We start from the raw sequence: 27354 nt of genomic DNA, 5'->3' as shown, positions 1-27354 counted from the left end.
ATAATAATTCTCAATCAATAATATTGTTTCAGGGTCTGGATGTTTTGGAAATCATGAGAAATATTCATGTTTTTGTATCCCGCTACCTCTACAATCTGAATAATCAGGTAAGGTATATCCTATGCTCTTTCCTGGATTTGGCTCTCATTTGAAGGGGTTGAAAAGTGCGGAGTGTAATACATGTAAGAAAACCCAGGCTGAACATAAATAATAGCAAACCGTGAAGTAGCTATTTCTGCTCTAGTAAGATGTCTTTATGGGTGATGTAGATAAGTCTCAGAGAATGTTCTCTAAGCATATTTATTATGGTTTGCTAGTAGGATCACTCCATGGCAGATATGCCAGTAGAGACAGCAAAGATAATTGGCTGCTATATAAGGGTATACTCAGTATGTGACTTTTTTCCAACTTGAAAAAAGGATATCTGAAGCTAGGTTATTAGAGAGATAGACAGGTGAATAACGTGGTGAACATGTACAGGGAACAACTCTCTGTGGCTTTTCACAGTGTAAGAATGAGGGGGCTACTTTGAAAATGAGCAGCTTCCTTAAAGAATAGGAAGTACTTCTCATAGCACATAATTCAAGAGTGGAACTCATTGCCACAGTATATAACAGGGCCAAAAGTTAAAACAGGTGCCAAAAGAGTTTAGACCAATTAACGTAGGTTATAGTCTTAAATATGAGAGCTTGGAGTCTGCCTTGGAGTCGTTGAATCACCTCTTTGCAGAATTAGGAAGGACCTATGAGATAAAGTTTATTGTATGCCTGCTCTATTTTCTTGGTTCTTTCCCTTATCACCAGATATTGGCTGGTCTCAGAAATAGGATGTGGGGCTACCTAGATTTATAATTTCTCACAGAACCGGTTTTGGGTAAATAACTTTATTTCCCCCGACACCTTCCAGATCTTCATCGAAAGGACAAGTAATAACAAACACTTGAACACTATCAATATCCGACACATTGCTAATTCAATTCGAACTCATGGAACAGGAATCATGAACACAACAGTGAGTATCTTTTGCACGGTTGGATTTTTTATTGGTGCACATAAGCCTGCAAACCCTTGCGTCTCATTGTGGTTTACTTGGTTATGCAATTTTAATCATGCAATAATAATGTTCTGTGTGTATTAATAAAATATCTGTTCTTGCACGTGACAAATCAATATCACAATCTCTTGGGAGTTATGCCACTTCTAATTGTTCCATAGTTTGTTAGACAAAGTTGATAAAGGGTTTAGAGGGGAAGTCATATGAGGAGCAGATAAAGTCTCTTGGTCTGCTCAGCGTGGAGAAGATGAGACTGAGGGGAGACCTCGTTGCAGTCTACAGCTTCCTCACTAAGGGAGGAGGAGGAGGAGCAGGTGCTGATCTCTTCTCTCTGGTGACCAATGATAGGACCGAAGGGGATGGCAGGAAGATGTGCCAGGAGTGTTTTAGGTTGGATATTAGGAAAAGCCTCTTCACTCAGAGGGTGGTGGAGCACTGGAACAGCTCCACGTGGAAGTGGTCATGGTGCCAAGCCTGAAAATATTCAAGAAGCATTTGGATAATGTCCTCACATAGGTGGTGTGAATGTTGGTGTTGTCCTGTGCAGGGACAGGAGTTGGACTCGATGATCCTTGTGGGTCCCTTCCAACTCAGGACATTCTGTGGTTCTAGGATTCTATGGTAAAAGTTAATGAAGAGGTCTGAAAACACATCAAAGAGGATATATCATGTTCTGGTGGGAGTCTGAATTTTATAAATATAAATAAAGCTTATCAAACTAGTGCAGTAAAATATCTTGATTCCTAGGCTGCCTGCATAAACTAGCATGTTCTGAGTTTCTTATTATTGACATTTGGTAGACATATTTTTGCTGTAGTTAACGCAAATCTTGAGGAAATGGAATCTTATTTTTTTAAGTTCCTCTTGTAATCGTTAAGCTTAAGAAATGACAGCTTTTCAATTTGAAAAATTAAGAAAAAACAGATCTCTGATCACTTACTGGAAGCCTGTGGCTTCTTACTTGCAATGCTCTTAATGTTGTCTGTAGGGTAGCTGGTGGTCATTTTAACCAGTGGAAAGCGTTTACATCTTTGCAAGGTAGATCGCTGTGGCATACCTACTGCAGCAGGAATTTATCATTTTGGGTCTCGGGTTTGGATACAGTTTTTTTTCAGGTTGGTGATTTCCAGTCTGCTGCGCAACTTCTTTCTGCCTCTTTGCTGGTTTTTTTTTTTCCCATTCTTCTGGTCCTGTCAAAAACAACAGAGGAACTTGCTGAAATATTGAACCTGCTCTGAAGACATTAATTGAAGATTGGAAAAGATTTTTCTAATAAGCTGTTTATTGCACTATTTCCTGATGTTGTAGATGTATTCACTTCAGGCTGTGAGTAAAGTTGTTTATGCAGACATGAGAAGTACTTGAGACGTGTAGGGTAGAATTGTGCTAGAGTGTTATAGAAAACTTTGGGGAAGTGAGAAGGTGTGTCAGGAGGTTATGCAGGTTCCACAGCATGACTGAGGAAGTTGTGCTTGTCTGCCCTTTTCAACTTGAAATGTTTGTATTGCTTCAGGGCAGTTCAGTTACAGGATATTGCAGACATAAATTAATGGCCCTGTAGGGCACATCATTGAACTGAAGTAGATAACTTGTCCTTTGGTCCCTCTGCCCTTCCTGGAAGAGAGAAGGCCTTCCAGAAGAAGTGTTTTCCGTATTCTTTTAAAGCAGTGAAATTGAAGATAAATTGAAAATAACAAATTGAAGTAAACTGAGTAGAAGCTTCCATTTTTGAAAGTTACTTCATTGTAAATGCAAATTACTCCGGAAACTACTGAAAATGGGTTGTTAGATATGCTTCTAACTTTGCTAACTTTATTTATTTGACTTTTTTTTATTTTCTAGGTAAACTTCACTTACCAATTTTTGAGGAAAAAGTTTTATATTTTCAGCCAGTTCATGTATGATGAACATATCAAATCTAGACTTATCAAAGACATCAGATTCTTCAGGGAAGTCAAGGATCAAAATGATCACAAGGTACAGTCGTTTTTGCAGGAGAGTAACTTGGCTGAAAGAAGTGCTACTTTCATGTCACTGAAGGTGCACCAAACCATAGCATTTTATAGCTTTTATCCTAGCAAAATTCAGTGTTACAAATGTCTGTGTTCAGGATGGCTTTGTTTCATTCTAGCAGCTCTCTAAATATGAGGTTGGCTGAAATAATTCTCTCAGTGACCTGAGAATGATGATTTGATGGAATCCTGGTCTATTGCATGTTCTAACCTTCTCGTCCAAGCCATGCCTGACAGTTGTTGTCAGTTTTGAATAATAGGATTATTGAAATTGAATCAAAAATGATGTGAATATGTAGCACTTACTCCAGTATGTCAGGATTTGGGGACTAAGGTCTGACTTTCCATGCTGGAAAATTGATTTCTTGAAAATGTGAACCACAATGTATTTAGTGAAATAGACTGCTAGATTTGTGTGTGTTGAGACCTTATTTCTTTTGGGAATACTTTCTTATTCACAGTAAGACTTCTGTTTCACTTTTCAGCTTGTAGAAATGACTTAGCCAAATGACTTCTGCAAGCTAATGTAGACTGGCAGGTGTATAATTTATAAAAAAAGAAAATGCAATTTCAAATAGAATTGTATAGACATGATGAAATAACTTGGTTTTTTTAAGGATAGGTAATGATTCTTATAAATTATTTTAAAATATTTTTCTAGTATCCCTTTGAAAGAGCAGATAAATTCAACCGTGGCATCAGAAAACTTGGAATAACCCCGGATGGCCAGAGCTATCTTGACCAGTTCAGACAACTCATAAGTCAAATTGGTATGAAAATGCTATCTAAGAAAATGTCGTATATGTTATTAAATGAAAGAGGTCTTCATAGTCTAGTAACTGAACTTTTAGCTGAGGGTAAATCTAGATTTAACTCTAGTCAGATGAGAAGTACTTCAGTTGTATCCCATGTGAAATATTCTCATCTAATGACACAGAAATGGCCCTTGCACATGTTTCCATCTGAAATACAGCTACAGCTTGCATAGTTGCTGGTTCACTTTTAAGTTATTTTCTTTATGTTGTAGAAGTGACTTTGAATTTATTTCCCTATTAAAAAACAGTGAAGTTCATGTATTTCAGAAAAAGGTCATGTATCCAGCTAAAATAACTTTGAGTGATGCATAATATTACTATGGTGTTTTCAGCCATTGATGCTGTAGATGCACAGGACTGATCTGAACTTGCAAGTGTTTAATGTGTCCAGTGAAAAGAGTTTGCAGTATTTGGCCTTTATGCTGTTGTGAAAGTGAACGCATCTCGCTAGGTGATGCATCTGCGTTTTATTTCTCTTTTGATATTGGTGTTCAACATAACTTTTTAAACTTCGCTTTCAGAATGATTTCTTTGCCAAAGCCATGTAACTACTTCAGTGTACATTTCAGAGCTTATAGATATTATGAAAAGTGCATGTGTGTATTTAAATAATTAGGAATTACTTCCTTGTTTTTTCTTTTTTTTAAGGCAACGCTATGGGTTATGTACGAATGATAAGATCTGGTGGACTTCATTGCTGTAGCAGTGCTATTAGGTACTTGCACAAGTATTTAATTTTTCTGTTAGCTCCTTCTCATTCCTTTTCTCCCTAATCATGCTGATATTTCCTAGATTATTACACATCCCCCATAAATGTTGATTAAAAAGGTCCTTTTTTATGCCGTTGTTGAAGTGGGATTAACAAAAAACAGCGCTGGAGTTCAGAACTATACAATCATTGCCTTAAAACACCAAAAATAAAGCATTCTATGGGAAAACACTGCAGAAGAGTTAATAGAATGTACCTCTAGGTCTTCTGTCATTTAATCAGGGTCAGTAATTACTGATGTTAATGACTTTGAGTGTTTTCATTAAGGAAAAATAGTACAAGCTTTGAGGAACTTGGAAAAATTTCTTTTGATACTTCTTTCTGTGTGGACGATTGTGTTTATGTAAGTCCGTTAAAACATAGTGACTTTTACGTACGAAGAAATAATTGGTTTTCTTGCAAACAATAGTAAACTTGATAACTGTAAGCATAGCAAGTGCTGGAGAGAGGAGGCGGTGTGATAGAAGTTTAAGTAGTTCAAGCCCAGAAGATAAAAGCAACTAAATTCTAAATCATGGTTGATTCTTCAGTGAACACATACAATTGAACATAATACTAACAAACAGTAAGTTTGCAGGTTTGTTCCTGATCTGGAAGATATTGTTAACTTTGAAGAGCTGGTAAAAGAAGAAGGCCTCTCAGAAGAAACACAAAAAGCAGCAAGGTACTAACATCGTGCTTTCGAGGTCTGGGGTAGGCGTGAGATGAGAGTAATTTTAAAGTTAGTTGCTGTTAGTTGGTTTTTGTGTTTGTGCATGTGTGTTTGTGTGCGTTAAAAGTTCAACTGATTTAACACAAAAATATTTGCTGCTCTTAAAAGCAGAGAAAATAGCAACTGTTGTTTTAAAAATGCTGAATGGGAAGTGGTGCTTCAGGAAGTTCATATTGGATGTTAGGAAAAGGCTCTTCGCTGAAAGGGTGGTCAGTCATTGTAATAGGCTCCCTGGGGTATGGTCACGGCACCAAACCTATCAGAGTTTAAGGAATGTCTGGACAACTTTTATTCGTATGGTTTAGTTTTAGGTAGTCCCTCGAGGAGCAGGGAGTTGGACTCAATCCTTATGTGACCCTTCCAACTTGAGATATTCTATGATTTGTACTATACGCTGTTAGAACCTGGTTTCTTGATAAAATCCTTGTGGTTTAAAGGCTAACAAGCTTTCCTCACCATGTCTGACTTTTACTTTTAGAATGCTGAGGGCCTTTGGAAAGCATTCTTGCAAATTTTTTTGATGAAATTAAATCAAGAAACATGATTTGAGGTGGCTGTAGAGGCAGAGTGTGTAATCTTGAATGCTCTGGTCAGAATACTGCACTATATGCAGCCAAAGGGTGAAGCGAGTACTGTTACCCTGAAGGTTAAGCAAGGAAACTTCCAGCAGAAACCACCTGACACGTTGCTTATCCTTTGCAGGCAGTTGGACTCTGTCCTCAGTGACCTCACGCGTAACTTTGCAGAAGGAACAGAGTACTTCAAAATGCTTGTGGATGTATTTGCTCCTGAATTCCGCAGTCCAAAGAATATGCATTTGCGGAACTTCTATATCATTGTTCCACCACTGGTTAGTATTTGCATTGTGTGTACCAGGACTTATTTTAAAAAAAATTAGCAGGTCAGGTTTATGCTGAAGTATTTTCTATTAGGCCATTGATGTTCTGCTTTCTTCCTTGATTATGAGTGGGATTGCTTTGAGCATGGCTTTGATGATAGTTGTCCAAAGCTGTATTTTCTTCCCTGGCATCAACTAATGTACTAGCGCTCAAAAGGTAACTTTAAAAACTTCTACTTGAATCAAGTTTGGAGAAGCCAAAGTGAAAAAGGAGGAATTGGAGCAGCAAGGATGAAAGAAGTTTAAAACCATGTTCTTCAGTCCTCTCGTGTCTGCTCTTTCCATGCCATGTTGGGTATATTTAGGTTCTTTCAATGTCGTGTTCTGGTGCAGTAAAACTTGATCCCTCTCTATTGCAATTGGACCTGCTTTTGCTAATGAATTCTGCATTGAGGTAATGTGCACTTGAGCACAACATCCTAGGCATTTGGAAGGAGTTTGGTTTCAAGGCCTAAATGATCTAAACAGATTCATGTGTAACTTCCCATTTTAGAAATTACTTTAGGAATGTCGATGAACCATAATAAGACTGTGAGAGGACAAGTATGTCATGGGGATGGAGATGAGGGAAAGTAAAGTCTCATGACAAATACTTCTTTCCCTTCCTATGTGTGGAGTTCTTTCTGATAAATACAGTTTCAGGAATATGTTATCCATTTTGGTGCTAAAAAGGCATTTCGGTGTAGTTAAATTTGAAAGCGTGTTATAGGTTTTGAGAAGTTGTTAATGCACACGCATTTCCATGTGACAAGTGCAGTTATTGCGTACACACACACACATCCATTAATATTCAGTTTTACTACCTGGATCTGTTGTTCAACATCACAAACATAAGGCTGTTGAAATATTTTTACTCTTTTCTAAGTAGAGTGAAATAATGCACAGTAGCTTTAAAGTACTGATACTGTTAAGCTTTCCAGGAACCTGAGCTGTTTTAATTATTCTTTACTTGTTTACATGATTACTTTTAGTAATTGCTAAATGTGAATGTGAAGTAGAATGTGAAGTAAGAGTCTGATAAGAACAGCAGAGATGAAGATGTACCTTTGTTTTTTTTACTTATGCATATGCAAATATTTTCCAAAGCTTAACTTAATTTCTTCCCCAAAAAGTCTAGAAAAAGGACAAGGTTTCATACAAAAATGATGGGAGACACAATTAGCATAGTTTTGGGCATGGAATTACATTCACAGGTAACAGCACGCATGTGAATACCTTTTAAAAATTCTAAGTCTATCTTGATGGTTCCAAGACCAGCTGTTCTCTCTTTCAGACCCTCAATTTTGTTGAGCATTCAATCAGTTGTAAGGAGAAATTGAATAAGAAGAACAAAAGTGGAGCGGCTTTCACTGATGATGGGTTCGCCATGGGTAAGTTTCAACCTTTGGGTAAACCAACGTAATGGACATTTGCAAGAAAAGATTTTTTACAGTTGGCGTGTTCCCAAAATTAAAAGTTCTGTAATTAAAATTTGAGTTGTCTCAGCTTCAGCACAGTGGATTTTAGGGGTATTGTCTTGTTCAGAATCTCCTAAGCGTGGAATAGCTGAATATGGGAGCAGACGTTTTGTTGTCTGTTGGTGCTCCCCAGTTTCTTTTAAAGCTTGCAGATCTCGACAGATGAGAAGGTATGCAAGTCTTTGGATAAATTATGAGATTTTCAATAACTGAAGCTTGTTCTTTAGTGTTTGCTTGGTTTTTTTTCCTGTTAGATTTAATTGTAAATAAATTGCTGTTTACATTTTAATTGTGTGGTTATTATCAACTTACACTGATCCATTAAAGACATTCACAAAATGTTTTGCAAATTACATGTTGACTCTGGTACGTGGTTTTTAATGACTATAGGTGTGGCTTACATTCTGAAGCTTTTGGATCAATACCAGGAGTTTGATTCTCTTCACTGGTTCCAGTCTGTTAGAGAGAAGTATGTGAAGGAAATAAGAGCAGTAGCTAAACAACAGAATGTGCAGTCCACTAATCAAGATGAAAAACTACTACAAACTATGAACCTTACCCATAAGCGGCTGGAAGTTTGTTTACAGGTATGGCCTGGGTCTAGTTATCTGTTCTGTATCGAGTTCTGTATTTAACCATCACCATTCAGGTATATCTTTGCTGTCAGAGCTTATCAAGAGATTGTCTACAGCAATCATGCAAAGAGAGTCTAAAGACTGAGTTTTAATGATCTGAAGGGATATTGTGTTTGCAATATTGGAGTGAGTCAGGAATTTGAATGGGTTGATTGGAATTTTTTGTCTCGCAGAGTTTGAAATCTAATGCAACTAAAGTATGAAGTACTCCTAACTCCCAGGAGTGTGCACTGTGTTTGGTCCTCTGCTTTTACAGAAAACACATCACCAGAACTGATCAAATTTATGGCCATTTAAAATGTTGGCTTGCATGGTTTTCCATGGGCATGTTGCTTCAAATTCTCATTGCTGCTATAGACATCATTTTCAGCCTCAGTGGACTAGGGGCAGGTTTATTGTACTGATGCTGCTTTGCTTAAATTACCTTTTAAAGGTTTTGGCTGACATTTGCTTTGTAAAATGCAGGTGAACAAGGTATGAATGGAGGAAGATTTTCAAAAGCGTTTAAGTGGTTTAAATGTTGAAATCTGGTTGCCTTGGATGCTTCTGAAAAATCCCATTCTGTCTGTCTATAAATACATTTATGCATTATACTAACAGTCCTGTATCTTTTCCCTTAGGAATTTGAACTCCTTTATTTCTCACTAAGTAGTGCAAGAATTTTTTTCAGAGCAGATAAAACTGCAGCAGAAGAAAATCAGGAAAAGAAAGAAAAAGAAGGTAAACGAATGCTATATGTAGAACACTTTGGCTTGGTAGGGAAAATGCTTCTTTTTTTTCCTTCTTCCCATAGCTGCTTTCTTACTAGTAGATTGATTCAGTATTCCAGAAAGAATTTTATGGGGTCAAACGTGATTGAGAAGTCAAGAACAGCTCCCAGAGGCCTTCTTTGGGATGTGTGGAGTTCAAGCAGGGCTTGGGCAGAGGTGGGGAGGAGGACCAAAAAAAGCACCAAAACAAAAAAAAACCAAACCCAACATGACAAAAAACAATCAACCTGAAAAGATCTGGGACAAGGAGAATTGCATACTAGCACTAATGTTAAATTCAGTAATTTCAGCATTGCTTACCCTCTCAGTTACCAGTTTTGACAATGACAGCTTTTTCTGCATGACCTTAGGTGGTGTGAAATAAACTCATAATTTTCACCTGTTGTTTAGCAGCTGTTTTTTAACTTAGCATCTGCATCATCTGCCTGCCTGTGTGGCTTTCAGGTGTTTGATATGTTTTGGTCTACTGTTGTATTATATTCAAAGGGTAAGATCTTAATTTGTGGTATGGTCTCTTGACTAGGTAACCTGGGTATTTTGCAGTTTATGTTAATGCTCGTATATTTTCCCTTGTGAATTCTGGAAGGTTCTCTTGGGTATAGGAAAATTATTTTGAAAAAAATGAGAGTGCTTCTGAGGATTAAGATACAGAAGTGCAGTTAGTCAACATTTACTTAGAAATTCAAGTGATAGTATATTAAAAATGGAATTGGTAAATAATTTTCGGCTATAGTTCTAACAAAGAATCATAGAATGGTTTAGGCTGGAAGGGACCTTAAAGCCCATCCATTTCTAACCCACCTGCCATGGGCAGGGACACCTCCCACCAGACCAGGATGCTCAAGGCCCCATCCAACCTGGCCTTGAACACCTCCAGGGGTGGGGCAGCCACAAATTCCCTGGGCAACCTGTGCCAGTGCTTCACCACCCTCATCGTGAACAATTTCTTGTAATGTCTCATCCAAATCTTCCCACTTCCAATTTAAAGCCATTCTTCCTTGTCCTGTCACTACTTGTCCTTGTAAAAAGTCCCTCCTCAGCTTTCTTATAGTCCCCCTCTGGTACTGGAAGGCCACTGTAAGGTCTCCCTGGACTCAGGTGACCTGTGAGATTACAACCAGTGAATCAAAGATCAGTTTTCTTCTGTAATAGGGAAATAGTTTGCAAAGAAAGAAGTCTTTCAGCATGAATTTGTATTTGGTCTTATTCAGTGAAGTTGCTCCAATAATTTTCAGTTCAAAAAACCACCTACAAGCATTGTGATGAGTGAGAATACATATACTACCCTGGCCTCTTTAGGGGAGCGTTCTGTAGAATATGGCTTACTATATTTTAGGTTGAATTGTCACTATTGTGCTACATGCTCAATTCTTTGAGAAACATGTTGTGATGAGGAAATCCTGAGAGGAATACCAGGGTGAAAAGGTTTGAACACAGTGATGTCTTTGCCTTCTACCATGATGTTTGGACTTGTACAGTCTCGCACATTTTGCAGAGTCCATGTAATCTTTACTCAAGTTCTACTAATTAGAGAAACTTTTCACTGCAAATACAGACTTCTTCATGGGGCCAAGACCCCTTGTGCTGCAGGATCAGTTTGCATGTGCTGACCATGGAATACTGTATTGTGTGTTATGACATCAGCATAATATATATGCTAAGACTTTTGTTTTTACTGCTTTGAATAAAGCATTAAATGTGATTCATGTCTTTGTTTTTTATTTTTGTAGATGAATCTGTTAAAGCAAGCAATGGAGATCTTTCCAACTCTACACCTGCAGATCCTGTTGTGAAATGATACAGCCGGTATGGGCGATGATTACTTAATCAAATAATTCATGCTTGTGTCATTATCAGTAACTCTCTGTAGGGATAAAAGCTCTAGATTTTGTTTACTTGCTTTGTTAAACCCAAGAGGAAACGTACAATAGTGTATTAGCATCCAGTGAGGCCAGGTCTGTGTTTGTCTATATATCCTGTAAAAATTCCTATTTTTCAGGGGTTTACATTTACAGCGCTTTCTTTAGATTGAAAATAATCATATAAAGTGTTGACCTTGGAAGTAGTTATTTTAAAGTACAGATGTGCAGATTAAAAAAATAAAACTTAACTATCTTTATATGCATTCTTGCATCTATAACAAAGGATGTAAAAAAAGGTCTCTTAGGTCACCATTGGTGCATCTCTTAAAAAAATCAATTAAGATATCATCCTTATCTGTTTCTCAGAAATAATTCAAATATGATTTTATGCAGCCCTGTTGTGATTGATGCAGTCATAGATCACATTGTAGGTGTAACGGTGGATGCTGTGGATGTACGTTAAAGCTATTACACAAAATGATAAACCTTATTAATGTTTTATTCCATAAGCCCTTTTTACTATTATAGATGGTATTTGCACTGTGGGAGCTTAGGATCCTGTCAGTTGTTTATTTTCCCTTGCTGTTTCCCCACCCCTCCGTATCAGAGAATGGGAAAAGTAGAAAAGTTAACATAAATTACTTCTCGTTTCCTACCAAAGGTCTGATTTGCATCCACAGAAGTAAGGAAATCCAGAGCCAAGACAGAACCACAATCAGCTCTTCCTTTTATGACCAGACACTGTGTGATGGGTGTCTGTAACTATTAAGTGATCTTACACTTCATGAATATGTTGTGCCTAACTGCAAGTTTCAGCCTCAATTCTGTATTTCCTTGCCTTTGTAAGTCTCTTGTACCGTCTGTGTTGTTCATACAGTCTTACATGCCTGACTATTAACAATAGTTGCACTGCAGGCTTCAGAAGCTGCTGAACACTGTGAGAACTCTGTATAAATATAACATCTGTTAATGCCTGCAAGTAGAGGTTCTAGATTGTGCAAGAGTTACTTGGATTCCTAACTTAAGTGGCTAGACTTAGCTTACAAGTAAACACCACATTAATTAAAAGATACAGTTGTGTTTTAATCTCACAGAACGTAAGACACTCCTAGATCTTACTAACTAGAATCAACTACTCTAGTCAGTCCAGCTGAGAACTACTTTTTGGTGGTTTTGGCACTCTTAACTGTATTATTTAGACCATACTTGCCAGCTTATTTCATCACTTCTAATTACAAGAAAAGGTAATGTTTTAAAATAAATGGTTCCGATTGTTCCAGCCACTTCTGGGTTGCAGGACAATTCCTGACCGACTTCTGATTTGCCCGTTCCTGCCAGTCACTTCACTGATCAGAATGCTCTGACAAGTTTTGTTGCAGCTGAAAAGACTTGGCTGAAATGAAAGTCCTTTCGTTCGTTCTGTACACGCGACACAAGCTTCCTGGACTGTTTCAACCAGCTGGGCTCATTGAAGTTTTTGGTTTCAATTAATTAACTGCAGAGGCTGCCCTAAAAATGCTGCATTACTTTATATTTTTGCTTTTTTATTTTGATAAGGTACTTTTTTTCATAATTTTTCTTTTTTGACCAAATTGTGCCCGCACTGAACGCTCAGTAGCGCTGCTGAGATCAGCATTCTTGCTGCTGATGATTTCCATACTGTTGCAGTTGCCGTGTACATATTTCCATATAACCATCTCATAAGTCACGTAAGTTCTTGGCTTGGGCTGGCCAAGCACTACATTTCCTTCTTCACAGCAACTGCAGGTAGTATTTTGTTTCCCCTAGGATGGAGTTGCTAGGTAGCTGTGTACAGTCAAAACATAACCTGTGCTCTAATAAAGTCTGCACTTGTATTTTCCCTTCTCCTAATTTTTTTTGAAAGACACTATCTCAGACAGGTAATACGTTGCAGTTGAACATAAAATTGAACTGCGTGTCTTAATGTGTGTGGTTAGCAAATTCATGCGGTTGTAGTGATGGGAATTCTACAGGAAAGACATAAGCCTATTTTTACAGAGCCCTGTTTAATCTGGGAGACCTGAATGTATTCTGTATGTGGCAAAAATATATACTTACAAATATGTACAGTGATAATAGAGCTATTCTTGCTAATACTGGATTCTAGTTTGTATTTCCTTCTTTTTTTCTCTGTCATGTAGCAGCGTATACATGGAGAAAGCTTTTTTTTTTTTTTAATCTAAAATAGAAGGTGGGTCCTGGATTTGGATCTTACACCCTTATGAGTCCATTTTATTCCCCCCCAGTAAGTATCTGGAAGGGGTGCAAAATTCTTGCCGTGGTGCTACTGTTTTCATTGGTTTTGTTCCTGTTACAGGAACACAATGGATCCTAACTGGTTGTCTGGAGATGAGATGAAACAAATTAATCCCCCAAACTAAACCAGACTCGCTCACTCAAAATTCCTGGAGGTGACAAAAGAAAAGTGAGAATGATCCGTTTGCTGCTGGGACATAAACCAGATTTCTAGGTTTTTTAATCTTGAAGACAGAGGCTGGCGAAACAGGCTGAAGGCCTGTCTCTTTTTTTTTTTCCTGAGAAGGCAGCTGCCACCACTGCCCTCCTACCTTTGGTCTTGTGACAAGGCTGTTGCATCCACAAGCAGTAGCAGCAGCTCTTCCAGAGGCCTTGCAACCCCCTTCTGACACTGTACCCTTTATGCCAGAAGCCATGGGGCTGCCTTGTCCTTCCTCCTTGTAGCAGTGTGGTCAGGGAGAGCTGGGCGCAGCTGGGGCCGAACCCTGCGCTCAAGAGTCTGGTGCTGAGTGGCCCCAGCAGCACGCAGAGGACCTTTGCTCCACTGGGAAGTGCATTGCTGCTGCTGCAGGGCAGATTCTGGAGATCCTAATGTGGGCAAGTAATTAGAAGTAAATTTGAGTTTTCATCTGATGTCCATCCACAACAGCTGTTTTCAGCTTCTCAGGTACAAAGGACCAAATGTAAACGCTTAATGTTTCTTAACTCATTGTACAAAAGGGTATTTTGTTACCTCAGTCTCTTTGGTTTGTGAGTAGAGAACATTATTATGTACATAAAACTGTGTTAATAAATGTAATTTTGAGAACCACATTCTTAGTGTCTTCAGTAACACCAGTTCAGCAGGCATTAAATTTTTAATAAGACAGCTTCAGTGTTTATTTACAAAGAATTTTTTGTGTCAGTTACTAACAGTTTTCTTCCATGGTCCTTTTAAACATTCAACAAACAGCTAAACTGCATTTATTCTATGTCAGGCAGTCGCAAACTGGCATCTTTCAGCTGCTGTAGCATCTGCTCACAGGAAATGCAGTTTCCTAGGAAGTGCCTTAGAAGAGTTAAATTAAGTTGAATAATTTTAGCCATTTGTTCCAGTTATCATTTCTTGATTAATACAAACTATACCACAGATTACACCCCCCCAAATATCTACTGCTTATTTTGTTTATGTTTGTTCCTGCAAAGTATAGTTTCTCATGTTTTCAGGTTAAGCTGCGGGAGGGGGTAAGAAATCTAAACTTATTAGCCAAACACAAGTAGTGTCTGATTTCAGGAATGTACTACTAAAGTAGTCAATGCTTTGTAGACCTTATCATCTAGCATTTTATTGCTCAGTTTCTTAAAACCACAGGTTGCTGGTAGACTCAGGTAACCATAATGTTAAAAATACAAAGAATTCTTATTATAAAAGTACCTGTCTGACCTAGTTATCACCTCTGGCAACTTAACTTTTAAGAAACCTAACCACAGAAAAACTGCACACAACTCACACACGCCATTTGTTGACTAGTTTTGATGTTTGCATGTCAGCAGTGTTTAGGATAATAAATCAAGGAGGTACATTAAGTCCATATTTAATTACAGACTGTGGGAGTGTGGTCCCAAGAAGGTAAGAATAGGCACTTAGATTTCTTTCGTAAGCTTATTCTAGATGCAATATAAAAATAGATTATATTAATAGGAAAAATTTAGTGTTTAACAAATTGTTTTGTGAATAGGCTAGCACAAAAGATAAATCTTATTACACTTAGACTAGACTAAAAATAACTTCATCTGAAAATACAGTAAATAATAGTGCATTTTTAACCTTCATTTAGATGCACATAATCATGCAAGCTATGAAAACTGACTAGGGTAGGAAGTTTGAGGCCTAATATTTGTTTAAGGGAGTCTACGGCTTACAGCTTGCACCAACTACAGTGGAGCTGTCCTCAGCTACTCACCATGTAAATACAAAGAACGACATTAACCCTTTGTGGCTATCAACTGTGCTCTCCTCACTACCAGCGGGAAGGGGCTAATCCCAAAACATTCCCCAAGATTGTCAACTTCCCACCTCTACGCTACACAGTCACAAATGCAAAAAAAGCCCCAAAGGTCAAGTGCAGCTGCTGTTTTCATTGTAAATCCAGAGAAAACTCCAAAGACACCGCGCACTTCCTAGCAGGAAGGTGGCAGCTGGCCCTTGGCTGTGCGCAGAAGGCTGAAAACCAGAGATTATTGCAAAATGATTCCCTGCTTTTCCTGCTCCAACACAGGCTGCAGGAAACGATGAGTGTTTTTATGCTTCCGATTCCTCTCCTTCTTCATGCATGGTTCCATCCTCTTCTGACTGATCATTCAGAAGCATGAACTTTCCATCATTCGTTAATGGCACAGACTTCATCAGCTGAGCTAATGCTTCTGGGTCCTGAAGAGAAACAAAAGCGTTCAGCAGGATGCAGCAACCCTCCAGAGAAGCACACTGGTACCATTCCTGTACTTTTTGTTGAGGTTTTGCAACTTGTTTATGTTTCAAACCCTTAGACCTTTAGTCTCTTTTGGTTCAGTAAAACCACCCCTTGGGTATATAAGAAAAAGTAATTCATTCTGAGCCTTTATTTTGCTGTTCTTATCAGGCATTGACATAATTACTGAAAAACAAGGAGAAAAATAACTGTCTAAATAATTTACTATATCTGTACTTATTGCCTTTGACTAAAAGCTCGCTTCCCCACCTTGTTCTGAAATCTCAGCAGCAAAAATATACAGCAAATATTATTGTATGAAGGTAACATTTTTATACAGATGAATCTATCAACCCCAGGGTAGGTAACTGCCATTCATTTCCAGTGGAAAAACATTGCGTGTGTTCCTTCCCTGAGGGAGGAAGGAATATGAGTTTCTGAAAGTCAAAGAACAACGTATGTGATTTACACTTCATCCTAAAGAGCTGATTAGGGGGTTTTTTTGGACAGTTTTGCTCACAGGTTCCTCTCAAACATGAACAACTGGGTTTTGTATAGTGCTGAATTTGACTTAGGGTGGCAAAATTTTATCTCAAATCACGCTACTGTGAAGTCAACCCAAATTTATTTTTCTATGAACTATCCAGGAGCCTTATTAAACGATGTTTGCAAAACTTGGATGTTAATGAGAGCGTAAAATGACAGCTCTTTTTTCTTAAGCACACCAGAAGTACCTGGACAGTGCAGCAAAAAGCAGAATATTATGCATTGCAACACAGACCTGGAGAATGAAACAGACTTACCTTCTGTGCCTCAATGATTTCTTTTCCCAAGCTAATGGCATAGCAAATCTAAAAAAAGTCAAACCAAAAACAAGTATGTAAAATTCAGTTCTGGTTTGGTTTTGTTGCTTAATGGAGACTAAAACACGGAGTTGTCCAGGCAAATTTAGTCTTAAATGCAGGTCTAAAAGCAGAGTGGAAGACCAATTCACTACGCTAACTACATAAAAAAATAAAGCTATCTTAGGTTCTGCTTCAAAGCTCACTTTAGCAGGTAAATCTTTGTACTCAACCCAATTTTATTCACTAACCCTTACTTCCAAACCTGGGGGATCTTTCCCCGTGCATGTCAGAGAGATACTGTTCTTTTAAGACAAAAATTCTCCAGCACATTCCTTATTTCTATTAGTCTGTAATTATCATATCCAGCAAGCAGCCAGCAGCGCTAATGGCTGTCTTGTCTTTGACTATGTCTCAGCAGAGCTGACATTCATTATTGTCAGTGCCATCGCTAGACACAGATGCCTTCCCCTATCTCTTACTGTTGCTATTGGCAATCACATCCTTTCCTCCTTGTTGTATGTTCTGCTGCGTTACCTATAAATTCGGTCCTTTTTATACATAAGCCATCAAAGACTTACTTGTTAAGGCACATTTTCCGGTCAGGGAATCGAGCTGCTCTTGCTTCCATAGTACTGCTCCCCATATGTATAAGCCAAAAGGCCTAAGACCTGTTTTCTAAACAAAGTACTTTACTGAATGTTGTGCAAACCTTTTCCCCTTCTGTGTTGCTCTCAAAAACATAGGCGCTCATGGATTCTTCTCCCAGAGTCTCACTGAGATGGACCACAAAGCCAATCAGTCGTCTGTTATCCTGATGAGCAGCAAACTGTGTCACGGTGGCGAGTTCAAACTGGAAAAGTATAATAAAGAATTTCTTTTCTTTTTTCTTTGCCAGCATATGGTTAGCTTGGTCAAGAGCTCAAGCTGATGTAACCGAGCATTCAATCTGGTAGAAAACCAGATTCAAACCAAAAATTACTTACACTTGTTCGTGTAACCTGGGTTTGAGGATCTATTAACCTGCAATTTTGGGTAGAGGGAAAAAAGAGAGTAAATTATTTCTGAGTGATTCTTGGTAATTTCAGTGTGCTTTATTGTAGTGAGGCAGATAAGGAAAACACATACAGAGATATCAAATGATACAGAGAATCAAATGGTTTATATGCGATTTTAAGTCATTTGATGATAGGTTCAGCTCTAGACCCTGACTCTCAGCCACCAATGACATATATAGGTCATTGTATCTTTCTGAATGGCTAATCTGCTAAGTGTCCTGAGTGCAAATAATATATACACAGTGTATATAACACTCTGATATGCATAGGAACATAAACACACTCCAGCCAAAGTGAATGTCTTGTATCGACATATTCTACAGTGACAATAGGGACAGCGATAGCTCTCTTGCTGTGACCACATATAAAGAAAGAGAATTGTCCAAGGTGGTTTTTTTGCATCTTTTTCTGTATCTTTGCAGGGCCCCACTGCATCCTCTGAATTTTGCTAGGATGTTCTTACAGCTTAGTCAGGAGGATGATGTAGAGTACTATAGAGTAAAAATATATATAGAGTTTACTATAGAGTAAAAAAAGAGACATTTTTACAGAGAGAAGTGAATTGTGGGATCTTTCTCCCTCAAAGGGTGTCTTTCTTGAAAAAACAAATCCAAAAATACTTATTAATCACGAGTTGCACGAAGAGAACAGAATGTTGATAAGCTGAGGATTTTACAGTACCTCAAGTTCTTGCTGGTGACCATGAGATGGGATTCAGTCATACGGAATATGTTGTGAATGGCACGAGCAGCTAACACTTGTCTCATAGCTTCATAAATGACCTCACTTGTTTCATCTGACTGAACAGCCATAGATCCTAAAAACCGAACTACAAACATCTGCTGCAAGAGTGAATCTGGAAGATAAAAAAGGTGTGATTTACTTCACTGGGCTACTTCAGTTTTCCAGTAGCTGAACTTATCAGGCTGAGAGAGTTTGGGTTCTTCAGCCTGGAGAAGGCTCCAAGGAGATCTTATAGTGACCTTCCAGTAGCTGAAAGGAGCTACAGGAAAGCTGGGGAAGGACTGTTTACAAGGACATGGAGTTGTCAGCCACACATAAACTGTGAACATAAACTCTGATAAATTTTTGATGGTGCAGAAGCCTTAGCTTCCATCAAACGAACTTTTATCTTTTAACATCATGCATTCCTTGCTTTCTTGTGTCCTCCTGACCTTCCATGCAGCTGGTTCCAACGAGGTTTTCATTAAATCCTTCCTTGCTCATTGACTACCGCCGCAGGACTGCTATTTACAATTAATTAGGTATTATGGGACAAAGCCACCATTTGATCAGGCTCCCTTTATCGTTGGTGGTGAGCAAGGTAAAGCAGGATGAGTGCTGCTCAAGGCAACCACTCAAAGGCCATAACAGCTGTGTCTATGTCGCACAAGACACCATAAAGACTGTTCAGCATCAGCTCAAGCCAAGCTCATGCAGATCTGCCTGTGCAGCCCGAGTCCCTTAAGCCCAGCTTGCAACCATCCCACCTTGCAACAGGACAGCACAGGCAAGCGAGCACGTTCAGATCAGTAAGTTCTGCTTTGGTTCTGTGAGTAGTTTTTTTGACAGGGGCTGCTGGTTCCAGACAGCAGTTTTAACTGGCACAGAGGAAGAGGAGAATAGCCAGGGTCTGAGCCCTGTGTGCTGGTAAGGGAAGGTCTGAACTGCTGACTTTTACTGGCACATCACTGGGAAGAGGGAAAGGGAGCAGTGGGAATAAACTCAGAGCCTGGGCCTCTGTGAGATTTAGATTGTGGATTTAACAGAACACATATTAGGCAGCCTCAAAAATGAGCAGAATCATAAAAAGAAAAAAAAAGAACAAAAGACAAAAAAAAACAAGCAAACCAAATCTTTTTGCCTTTAAATATTTGAAATAAACCTCATCTGGAATGCAGCTTGGAATGCCAACAAAAAAAGGTGTTTGTTTTCACAGGAAGCAATGTTTAAAAGACTGTCTTTTGAAAGGCACCCGCTTTCAACTGTACTGTGGATCTTTACCACTGCTCCACGGTGTCAGGTACTTTTGTTAAGAGACACTGCATAGCTGACAGCTAAGGTCTAAAATCATGACTAATTTTATCTGGAAAAATGAAGTACTGACCTTGCTCCTCATCTTTGCTGCTGTCTTCAGATTCCCCAAATGGATTTGCACGCCTATGAAGTAAGAATAAAAACTCTAATTACAGATTCTGGTCACCACACACACATTCTGGAATCCCTAATTTTCTCCCCTGAAATCATTCTGTTAAAGTGATCAATCACTGTCTCAGCCATACCTGCCACCTCTGTTCTGGTCCAGGAATTCTGTGGCAGGCAGTACGATATCAAATTGAATTGGTGTTCCAGGAGCAATGAGTTGCGTGGAGTCTTGAATGCCAGCTGATTCGCTGGGAATTATTTTATCATTTTCTGTATTCTTTACATTCTGGCTAAAGTGAAAATGGAAAACAAAAATCAATTACACCCTATCTTTGCTCTGGCAGAGAGACAAGATTATTTAGAAGTCCAAAGCAGGACTGAACCACTATACATAAATATAAATAAGAGCCTATTTACCTGTTACTGAGGACTCTAATAAAAATCTCCAGTTTATCTTTTTGTACCTAAAATTATTCAGGAAAAAAGTAAGTGCAGGTGTATTAAGCCTGAACGCAGATGAACCTACTGGTGTATTAAAAACTGGAGAGTTTTAAGCTGAAGGAGGGGAGATTTAGATTGGACATTAGGAAGAAACGTTTTACTGTGAGAGTGGTGAGGCATTGGCACAGGCTGCCCAGAAAAGTCGTAGATGCCACATCCCTGGAGGTGTTCAAAGCCAGGCTGGATGAGGCTTTGAGCAACCTGATCCAGCGGGAGGTGTCCCTGCCCATGGCAGTGGGGTTGGATTTGGATGATCTTCCAAGGGCCCTTCCAACCCAAACCACTGTATGAACTTTGAGTGTGGAATGACTTTCTGCACTGGGTTGTTGTTTGCCTCCCTGCCCTCTAGTGTCCCCATTTCCAGCTGTGTTATGGATTCCAACAGCAGAGACCTGGACTCATGTCTACGGGTGTCAATGACAACCCTGACATCTTCTTAGGATCTTACTGGGCCAAAAGCTTGTTACAATGTGATAGTTAAGAAGTAGTATTACACACCGGGTCAAATTTCTTCCTGCGCCTTTTCTCAAAGAGAACAAAATGCTAAGTTTTCCACAGCTACAGAAGTCACAACTACACATGTTACACTGGGTGTACTCTCAGCATCTTCTCTTTCTAGAAAGTTTTCTGGTTGCATATAGATGTAAAAGTGACTTGGGAAATTAGCTGTCAATGAAATAGCTATTTCCTTATGCCAGTGAAATGGAAGGCAATACTCTTCTATTTATAAACCTGTAGTCAAAAGTGAAACAGCTGTACTGTGAATAAAATGATAAAGAAAATTGACTGGCATTCCCCATGGCTATAAGAAATCTTTGGAATCAGTAAGTGATCATAAGGGGAATCATAAATCATAATAAAGGCACTGCCCTGAGAGATAGGAGATCTGGAAAAGTTCTGAATTTCTAGAAGGGAGATCTGGAAAAGTTCTGAATTTCTAGAAGGAAGCATCCGAGTAAGAATTTAGATTTTTCTGATAAAACTTGCAGAGAAGTCTCTTCATGTTGAAGTCAGCGTGACACAAACTTGCCCTATTTTATTTATCATATTGCTTCTGAAAGCAGGATTTCAGTTCAGCACTGGGCTTGAAAGCCATCTCTGATACTTAAATCCGCAGAATTCCCACTAAGCAAGATGCTAGGATCATGTGGACACAAAGAAACAATACAGGAAATATATGCTTGAGTATAAGCATACCCTAGAGCATTATTAACAACTTTTGAAGCAGGCCATCTTTGCTGATTGACCTGAATGAGCACAAAAGAACAATACTAATTATTCTGACAGCTGTGTAAGGTACATTCCTGTGACAGACTGACAGGAACTGCTTGAGGTAATATGCAAGAATATACTTAACCTTGGACTCTGCAATATTATCCATGTTACAAGTCATTCCCTTACAGCAAAGCACTTACAAACAAATCATTGTGCTTATTTCTGAAGAAACATTAAAATCCCAGTGGCAACTGCAAGGAGCTTCAAAGTTGTGATGTGGAGCAATAAAGCATTACCCTCAACACATTGCATCTCTTATGGCTTTCACTGGGGAACATCAGAAGTACAGGGAATTTGCTGGAACACGCAGGCTTGTACAGCCAGGGCCTAGGACTGTTGCCCTGTAAAAAGAGCACAACTGAGCACTGAATCTCTAGTCCGTGCAAGTGAGAACATTACCTTGGGTGGCGAACTTCATGTTTTTTTCCAAAGCTGGTAATGGGAGTCACTGCTTGTAGGGCTGTCTGATTTAACTTGATTGCAGCTGCCTAGGGAAACAAGACAGAACAGCTCCTTTACACACAAACTTTATATTGCTGTGTAAAGAACAATGGGAAAGGAAGCTGGAAGGAACAGACTGAAAGGTGGAAACAAGCTCCTACCTCTGGATTGTCAGTGAGATATATCTGTCTGGAGATGTTGTTGATGGCACATATCCACTGGAAGGGAAAAATGAAATTAAACTCTTCGAGCTCACTTGTATGCAAGAATAACAACAAAAAGAAAATATTTTTACCTCTTCATATTCTTTCTTGCTTTCTGCTTGAAGGGTTATACCCCTAAAATATAAACATAAACATATTAGTGCTAACAGTAGACCCCAGGACTGTTTGACTTCATGTCTGGTAAGAATGTTACCAGTCTTTGTATCTGTTAACCATCAAAGTAACAAATATCAGGAATAAACTGCAGCTAAAAAACAGGGCATGTGCTGCTGTTCAGGCAGTTGTGGAGGATGGGAAGGAATATGCTTTTCATTTGGAATCAGCCGTCTGGAAACCCAGAAAGGCTTACTATTACAGCAAGCATGTTTTGCATGAAACAGCATCTGAAAGGGTAGGCGTGACTGCCTGTCCTCAAATAAAACCTGTCTCATACGTTTTGCCTGTAGGAGTAGTGATCTGAAAGCAGTATCTTCTGTCTTCACAGTCTACAGCCATAACAGAACAGTTGTCCAGGTCCTGGATCAATCCTCCAGCTACTGCTCCTCTTGGCTGACACATCAAGTTGCCACCTTGAGTGAAGAAATACAGTCTTTCCCAAGTTGTAGTCACCAGACCTGTTTTACTAAAGAGAAGATGCAGTGATAAAGACTTATGACTATTTAGAAATTACTCCAAACATATGTGAAACTTCAAACATATCCCATTGCTAATCTGAACTATATGTTCAACCCTGGAATTTGTTTTATGATAAGTCTCTGTTAAGAGGTAAAAGCAGCACCTGCTCCTAGCAGAGAGTAAGGCTTAATGGAAACTGAAGAATTAAACTAATTCCAAACATCCCGAGCTGAAAGCATTTTCTGCAGTATCTCCTAGTTAAATAAAATAATTAAGTAACTGACATGAAATACTATTAAGTTGGATTAAAAAAGAAAGTATTTTCAAGCTGAAAAGCCTCATAAGCCATTTTAGCACAAAGAATCATCGTTTTAAAAAGTATCATCTGCAGGTAGAGTCCATCTTCTCCCTAGCTATGGAATCCTATTAATATTGTCATCCTATTAATATTGTAGTATTAATATTGTAATTAATGCATATGCACTCACACACAAAAAAAATAATATTACTAGTCAAACAGAAATAAAATGATATTTGCTCAATCTCATGCATGGGGTTGCTATATGCCACCAATATACACAGCTCCTGCAGAAGCTGATGGAAGATTTCATTTGAAAAATCTGCAGAGGTAACTCTTTGTACAGTTTATGTTCAAAGTTACGAACTTGCATTATCCATAAAGCTTTTGTTCATGTAAAGGAGGCCATTTATGAAAACAGGTATTAACTACAAAATATAGCTGTTTCTTTTATAAATGCTATGCTTTCATCAGCCCTAAGAACTGGGAACAGTCTGAACACAGCCTCATCAATTTTTAGCCACTTGAATGAGGAAAGTCATCCCCGTAGGTGAATTCAACCAGAAGTAATCTTTTGTTTTCAGGAAAACAGTCTCAAATGCCTCTTATTTGATTTATGCTTCTAAAACACATTTCCAAAGATGGCAAAGATACTTAGGAGCTGAAGAGTACAGCTATCACAATAATTCAGAAACCTCAACAACGAATCAAACCAGCAGGCAGCAACAGTCATCTTACTTTCTAAGATTAAGGTAGCCAGCCTTCTGGATGAGATTTCTATTGATAACAGGTGAAGTTACATCAGAATCTGGGGTGTAAACAGATTCATTAACTGCAATTAAATCCTGCTGGGATATCCTCATTTTTTCAGCTTCAGCATCCAGCTCTCCTTGGATACTGGAAAAGAAACCAACACAACAAGAAACGCAAAGCCATCATTAGTCACTTTACACCAGGATATAGCTAACACCTATAAACCAAAATGAACAAAAATACTACCTGAGATCATATTGGAGAGTAGTGCAAAGATAAAATTTATTTTCAGAACAGACTTTATGGGAAATATAATGTACATGCCCAAGGCTTTCTTTATGGACTAGATAAAATAGTGCAGTTAGGAAAGAATGGAAGGAAGAGACACACAACGGGGAACTACTCTCAGAAAATGTCATCTGAGCCTAAAGAGATGAGATGCATAGGCTCCAAAGGTATTAACAATGGTTAAGGAAAATACAGGTGTCTCTAGCACACTGGCAGCAAGGGCATAGCCAGGATTTCCAGTTACTCTTTATTTTGAAAGCCCAGCCTGAAGATGTTACTCACAATATGTCTCATACAATAGCTGTGCTTTATTTTCTGCAATCTACTAAATGTGGTTACCTTCATTCTCCAAACAGTACAGAGATAATGATCAGAATTATGAGATTGTTATGGACGACTGAAATGAGCATACAAAAAAATGCTTGAGAGTGAAGAGTGAAGTTTATTTTTTGAGAGAGACAGCTTCTAAAAGCAATGCTTGTATGAACTTACACTGCTGAACACATAGATGTTGCTGTAGTATAGTGGCACAGTTCAAAACAGACTTTACTACAGTGTCTCTTGGCTTTGTCTAATCCCTGCAACTGTGTCATACACTGGCATTCCTATCACGAGACCACCTATTAACTGGTCACAGATTTTCAATAGTAAGTTTTCCATTAATTCAGAACAATATAATAACAAAATCTATAGCTCAAGTCTCATTTTAGCCTTATTTTTTGTTTATAATACTGTCTCCCACTTCAGAGTGATTCAGAAAGCATCCTTGGTGCAGGCTGGCAAAATTAAGCTCTTTTTGAACATATCTGCAAAAAAACCCATTTGCTGAAAGTGGTAGCAGCAGAGTATCTGAGTGCAAAATTTAACTCGGTGAGTAAGTGATAATTCATTGCGTATGAATTATCGTATTCCTAATCTTCCTGTAAGACACATTTGAAATAATGGGCGAAATGGAGCAGCCATTTTACTGGAACAAGCAAACAGAGAGGTCAGATCATCATCATATGCCAGTGAATATCTTAGTTATTTTATTTTTCAGCTCCACTGCCAGTCATTGGGAGCCACTTAATTTTCAGCGGTTTCCACAGACCACGTGAGAGTCCCATCACATCAATAAACCTGCGTTGTTTCCATCACAGAATCACAGAATGGTTTGGGTTGGCAGGGACTTTAAAGATCATTCAGGTCCAGCCCCCCTGCCATGGACAGGGACATGTCCCACTAGGTCAGGCTGCTCAAGGCCCCACCCAACCTGGCCCTGAACACTTGCAGAGAGGGGGCATCTATGACTTCCCTGGACAACCTGTTCCAGTGCCTCACCACCCTCATCATGAAGAATTCCTTCCTAATGACTCATCTAAATCCTCCCCCTTCCAATTTAAAGCCATTCCCCCTCATCCTGTCACTACATGTCCTTGTAAAAAGTCCCTCCCCAGCTTTCCTGCAGCCCCTTCAGGCACTGGAAGGTCTCTATAAGGTCTCCTTGGAGCCTTGTCTTCTGCAGGCTTAACAGCCCCAAATCTCTCAGCCTGTCCTCATATGGGAGGTGCTCCAGCCCTCTGGACCCATTCCAACAGTTCCATATCCATCAACCTCAGTAAGTCTGTGTTTCACTTGCAGACTCTTCTGACCAATACACATTAATGCAATGGGCATAACCAGAAAGCATCTAAAGGCCTGTAATTTTGAAAATGTGACATAATTAATACAATAATTAAAAAAATTCTGACAGCGTCAAAAAGCCTGTGAAAACGTACAAAGCAAGCACTTATTGTTCTTCTCCTGTTCTCCCCAGTCTTTTGTAGAACTTGGTGATATCCTGTAACTGTTGAAGTAATCTAGAGACACAGTGCTGCATTTACATCAACAGTGAACAGAATCTGACTGGCCAGATGAAGAGTTACTCTTCCATCATGGTGTTAGTCTGTTTCATGTTAGCTCATTTCCAGCTTTTCCACCTTTTTAGAAAGCTGTGACTTCTTAAGCTTGCACTTCAACTCCAAAATCAGACCAGCTGTGTACTTCTTACCACCTAACCAAGTCATACAAGAGGCTGAGTAATACCATCAGTTCTGAACTAAATTAGACCATATTTTGCAAGCTAGCGCCTTCCAACGTTATCATTAAATGTCAGAATAAGAATTATTTAAATTCCATTCTGAAATAAAATGGAGCAGCGCTGTCGGTTTTTCCATAAGTGCTACTTCAATGAATCTTTTGATCAGTCATTTTCGTTGCACCACAAATTGCTTCTGACAAAACTGCCATGGCATTTTCATGGTTCCAAAGACTGGATTTCTCTTCCTAAGGCATGTTTCTCTTATCTCCAAGGGAGAAAGAAGAGAAAAGCTGGCAATTCTGAAGTTAAATGCATTTGTGGCAATGAAACCAACTGGTTACTGAGAGCATTTTAAGGCCTATTTTTACATTGCTAGTAATACTCACTGTATAAACAAAAATACAGTTACATATGAAGACTCAGTTTCACAATCAGCTTAAACAGATGCAAGATTACATCACTGCTGAAATTCTGTAACTGCACAATGGGTCTCATCAGCTTGTTGTTACAAGAAAATAAATCTGACAAATAAAAAGCTTTTAGCTTGATCAGCAAGCAGGTCTGACTCACTATGGGCTTGTGATCCCCAGCACTAAAGAAGGAAAGGAGTGGGCAGCAGAGTTTTCAGTGGCTTTGTAATCTTAAGTCATAAAACCATGTCTTGTGTCAGTAATTGCCAAGCTACACAGTGTCATTCAGAATTCTGCAAGCCTCTCCTTTGTTTTTTTCCAAAGATGTCACACTCCTGCACTAGTTACAGTTGAGTTGTACTTTGAAATTTTGCTGTGTGACAGACTTAAAATCCAAACCCCAGACTTGGCAAACCAACTGAGCAGTCTGGTTTTGCTTCCATTTACTACTGTGTACTATCCAGAATCCATCAGACTCTGGAAAACAAAGGCTTATTCTATGGTACGGATCCAATGGCAGGATCCTCACTGTACCTATAATACACAAGCAAGGTGCTCTAGCCTTAATAAATAAAGGGCATTACAAGGGAGTTCAAAATCTATCTTCCAGTCTGTACAAATGCTATGTAGAGTGTGGAGGGATTTATTTCAGAAGCCAGTGTGAAAAGATACATAAATTAGTACAGAGGTACAGGAAGTAAAGAATCATTTAGTCAAAGAACCTACTATACAGGGAGA

At 38.8% G+C, this 27354-nt stretch overlaps 2 protein-coding genes across 4 annotated transcripts in view; one reads left to right on the top strand and one right to left on the bottom strand.

Annotated features, from left to right (window-relative positions):
* Window positions 1-14712, top strand: part of WASHC4 (WASH complex subunit 4) — a 41343-nt gene extending 26631 nt beyond the window's left edge. For both annotated transcript variants that reach the window (XM_054058695.1, XM_054058687.1), the window contains exons 23-34: window positions 33-107; window positions 907-1011; window positions 2896-3030; window positions 3727-3835; window positions 4529-4595; window positions 5227-5313; window positions 6064-6211; window positions 7533-7629; window positions 8107-8303; window positions 8972-9071; window positions 10852-10927; window positions 11645-14712. In XM_054058695.1, the coding sequence (XP_053914670.1) occupies window positions 33-107; window positions 907-1011; window positions 2896-3030; window positions 3727-3835; window positions 4529-4595; window positions 5227-5313; window positions 6064-6211; window positions 7533-7629; window positions 8107-8303; window positions 8972-9071; window positions 10852-10919 (1188 nt within the window). In that variant the 3' untranslated portion in view covers window positions 10920-10927; window positions 11645-14712. The remainder of the gene's footprint in view (window positions 1-32; window positions 108-906; window positions 1012-2895; window positions 3031-3726; window positions 3836-4528; window positions 4596-5226; window positions 5314-6063; window positions 6212-7532; window positions 7630-8106; window positions 8304-8971; window positions 9072-10851; window positions 10928-11644) is intronic.
* Window positions 14603-27354, bottom strand: part of APPL2 (adaptor protein, phosphotyrosine interacting with PH domain and leucine zipper 2) — a 37580-nt gene continuing 24828 nt past the window's right edge. For both annotated transcript variants that reach the window (XM_009561987.2, XM_054058715.1), the window contains 12 exons: window positions 23845-24003; window positions 22627-22815; window positions 22265-22307; window positions 22131-22187; window positions 21928-22016; window positions 19890-20042; window positions 19715-19767; window positions 18289-18463; window positions 17536-17572; window positions 17262-17402; window positions 16511-16558; window positions 14603-15670 (listed from right to left, as the gene is read on the bottom strand). In XM_009561987.2, coding sequence (XP_009560282.1) covers window positions 15542-15670; window positions 16511-16558; window positions 17262-17402; window positions 17536-17572; window positions 18289-18463; window positions 19715-19767; window positions 19890-20042; window positions 21928-22016; window positions 22131-22187; window positions 22265-22307; window positions 22627-22815; window positions 23845-24003 — 1273 coding nt within the window. In that variant the 3' untranslated portion in view covers window positions 14603-15541. The remainder of the gene's footprint in view (window positions 15671-16510; window positions 16559-17261; window positions 17403-17535; window positions 17573-18288; window positions 18464-19714; window positions 19768-19889; window positions 20043-21927; window positions 22017-22130; window positions 22188-22264; window positions 22308-22626; window positions 22816-23844; window positions 24004-27354) is intronic.

Source organism: Cuculus canorus, chromosome 1 (genome assembly GCF_017976375.1).
Source record: "Cuculus canorus isolate bCucCan1 chromosome 1, bCucCan1.pri, whole genome shotgun sequence".
Taxonomy (NCBI): Eukaryota; Metazoa; Chordata; class Aves; order Cuculiformes; family Cuculidae; genus Cuculus; species Cuculus canorus.
Note: the sequence above shows the minus strand (reverse complement) of the source record. Positions and strands in the feature narration are given on the sequence as shown.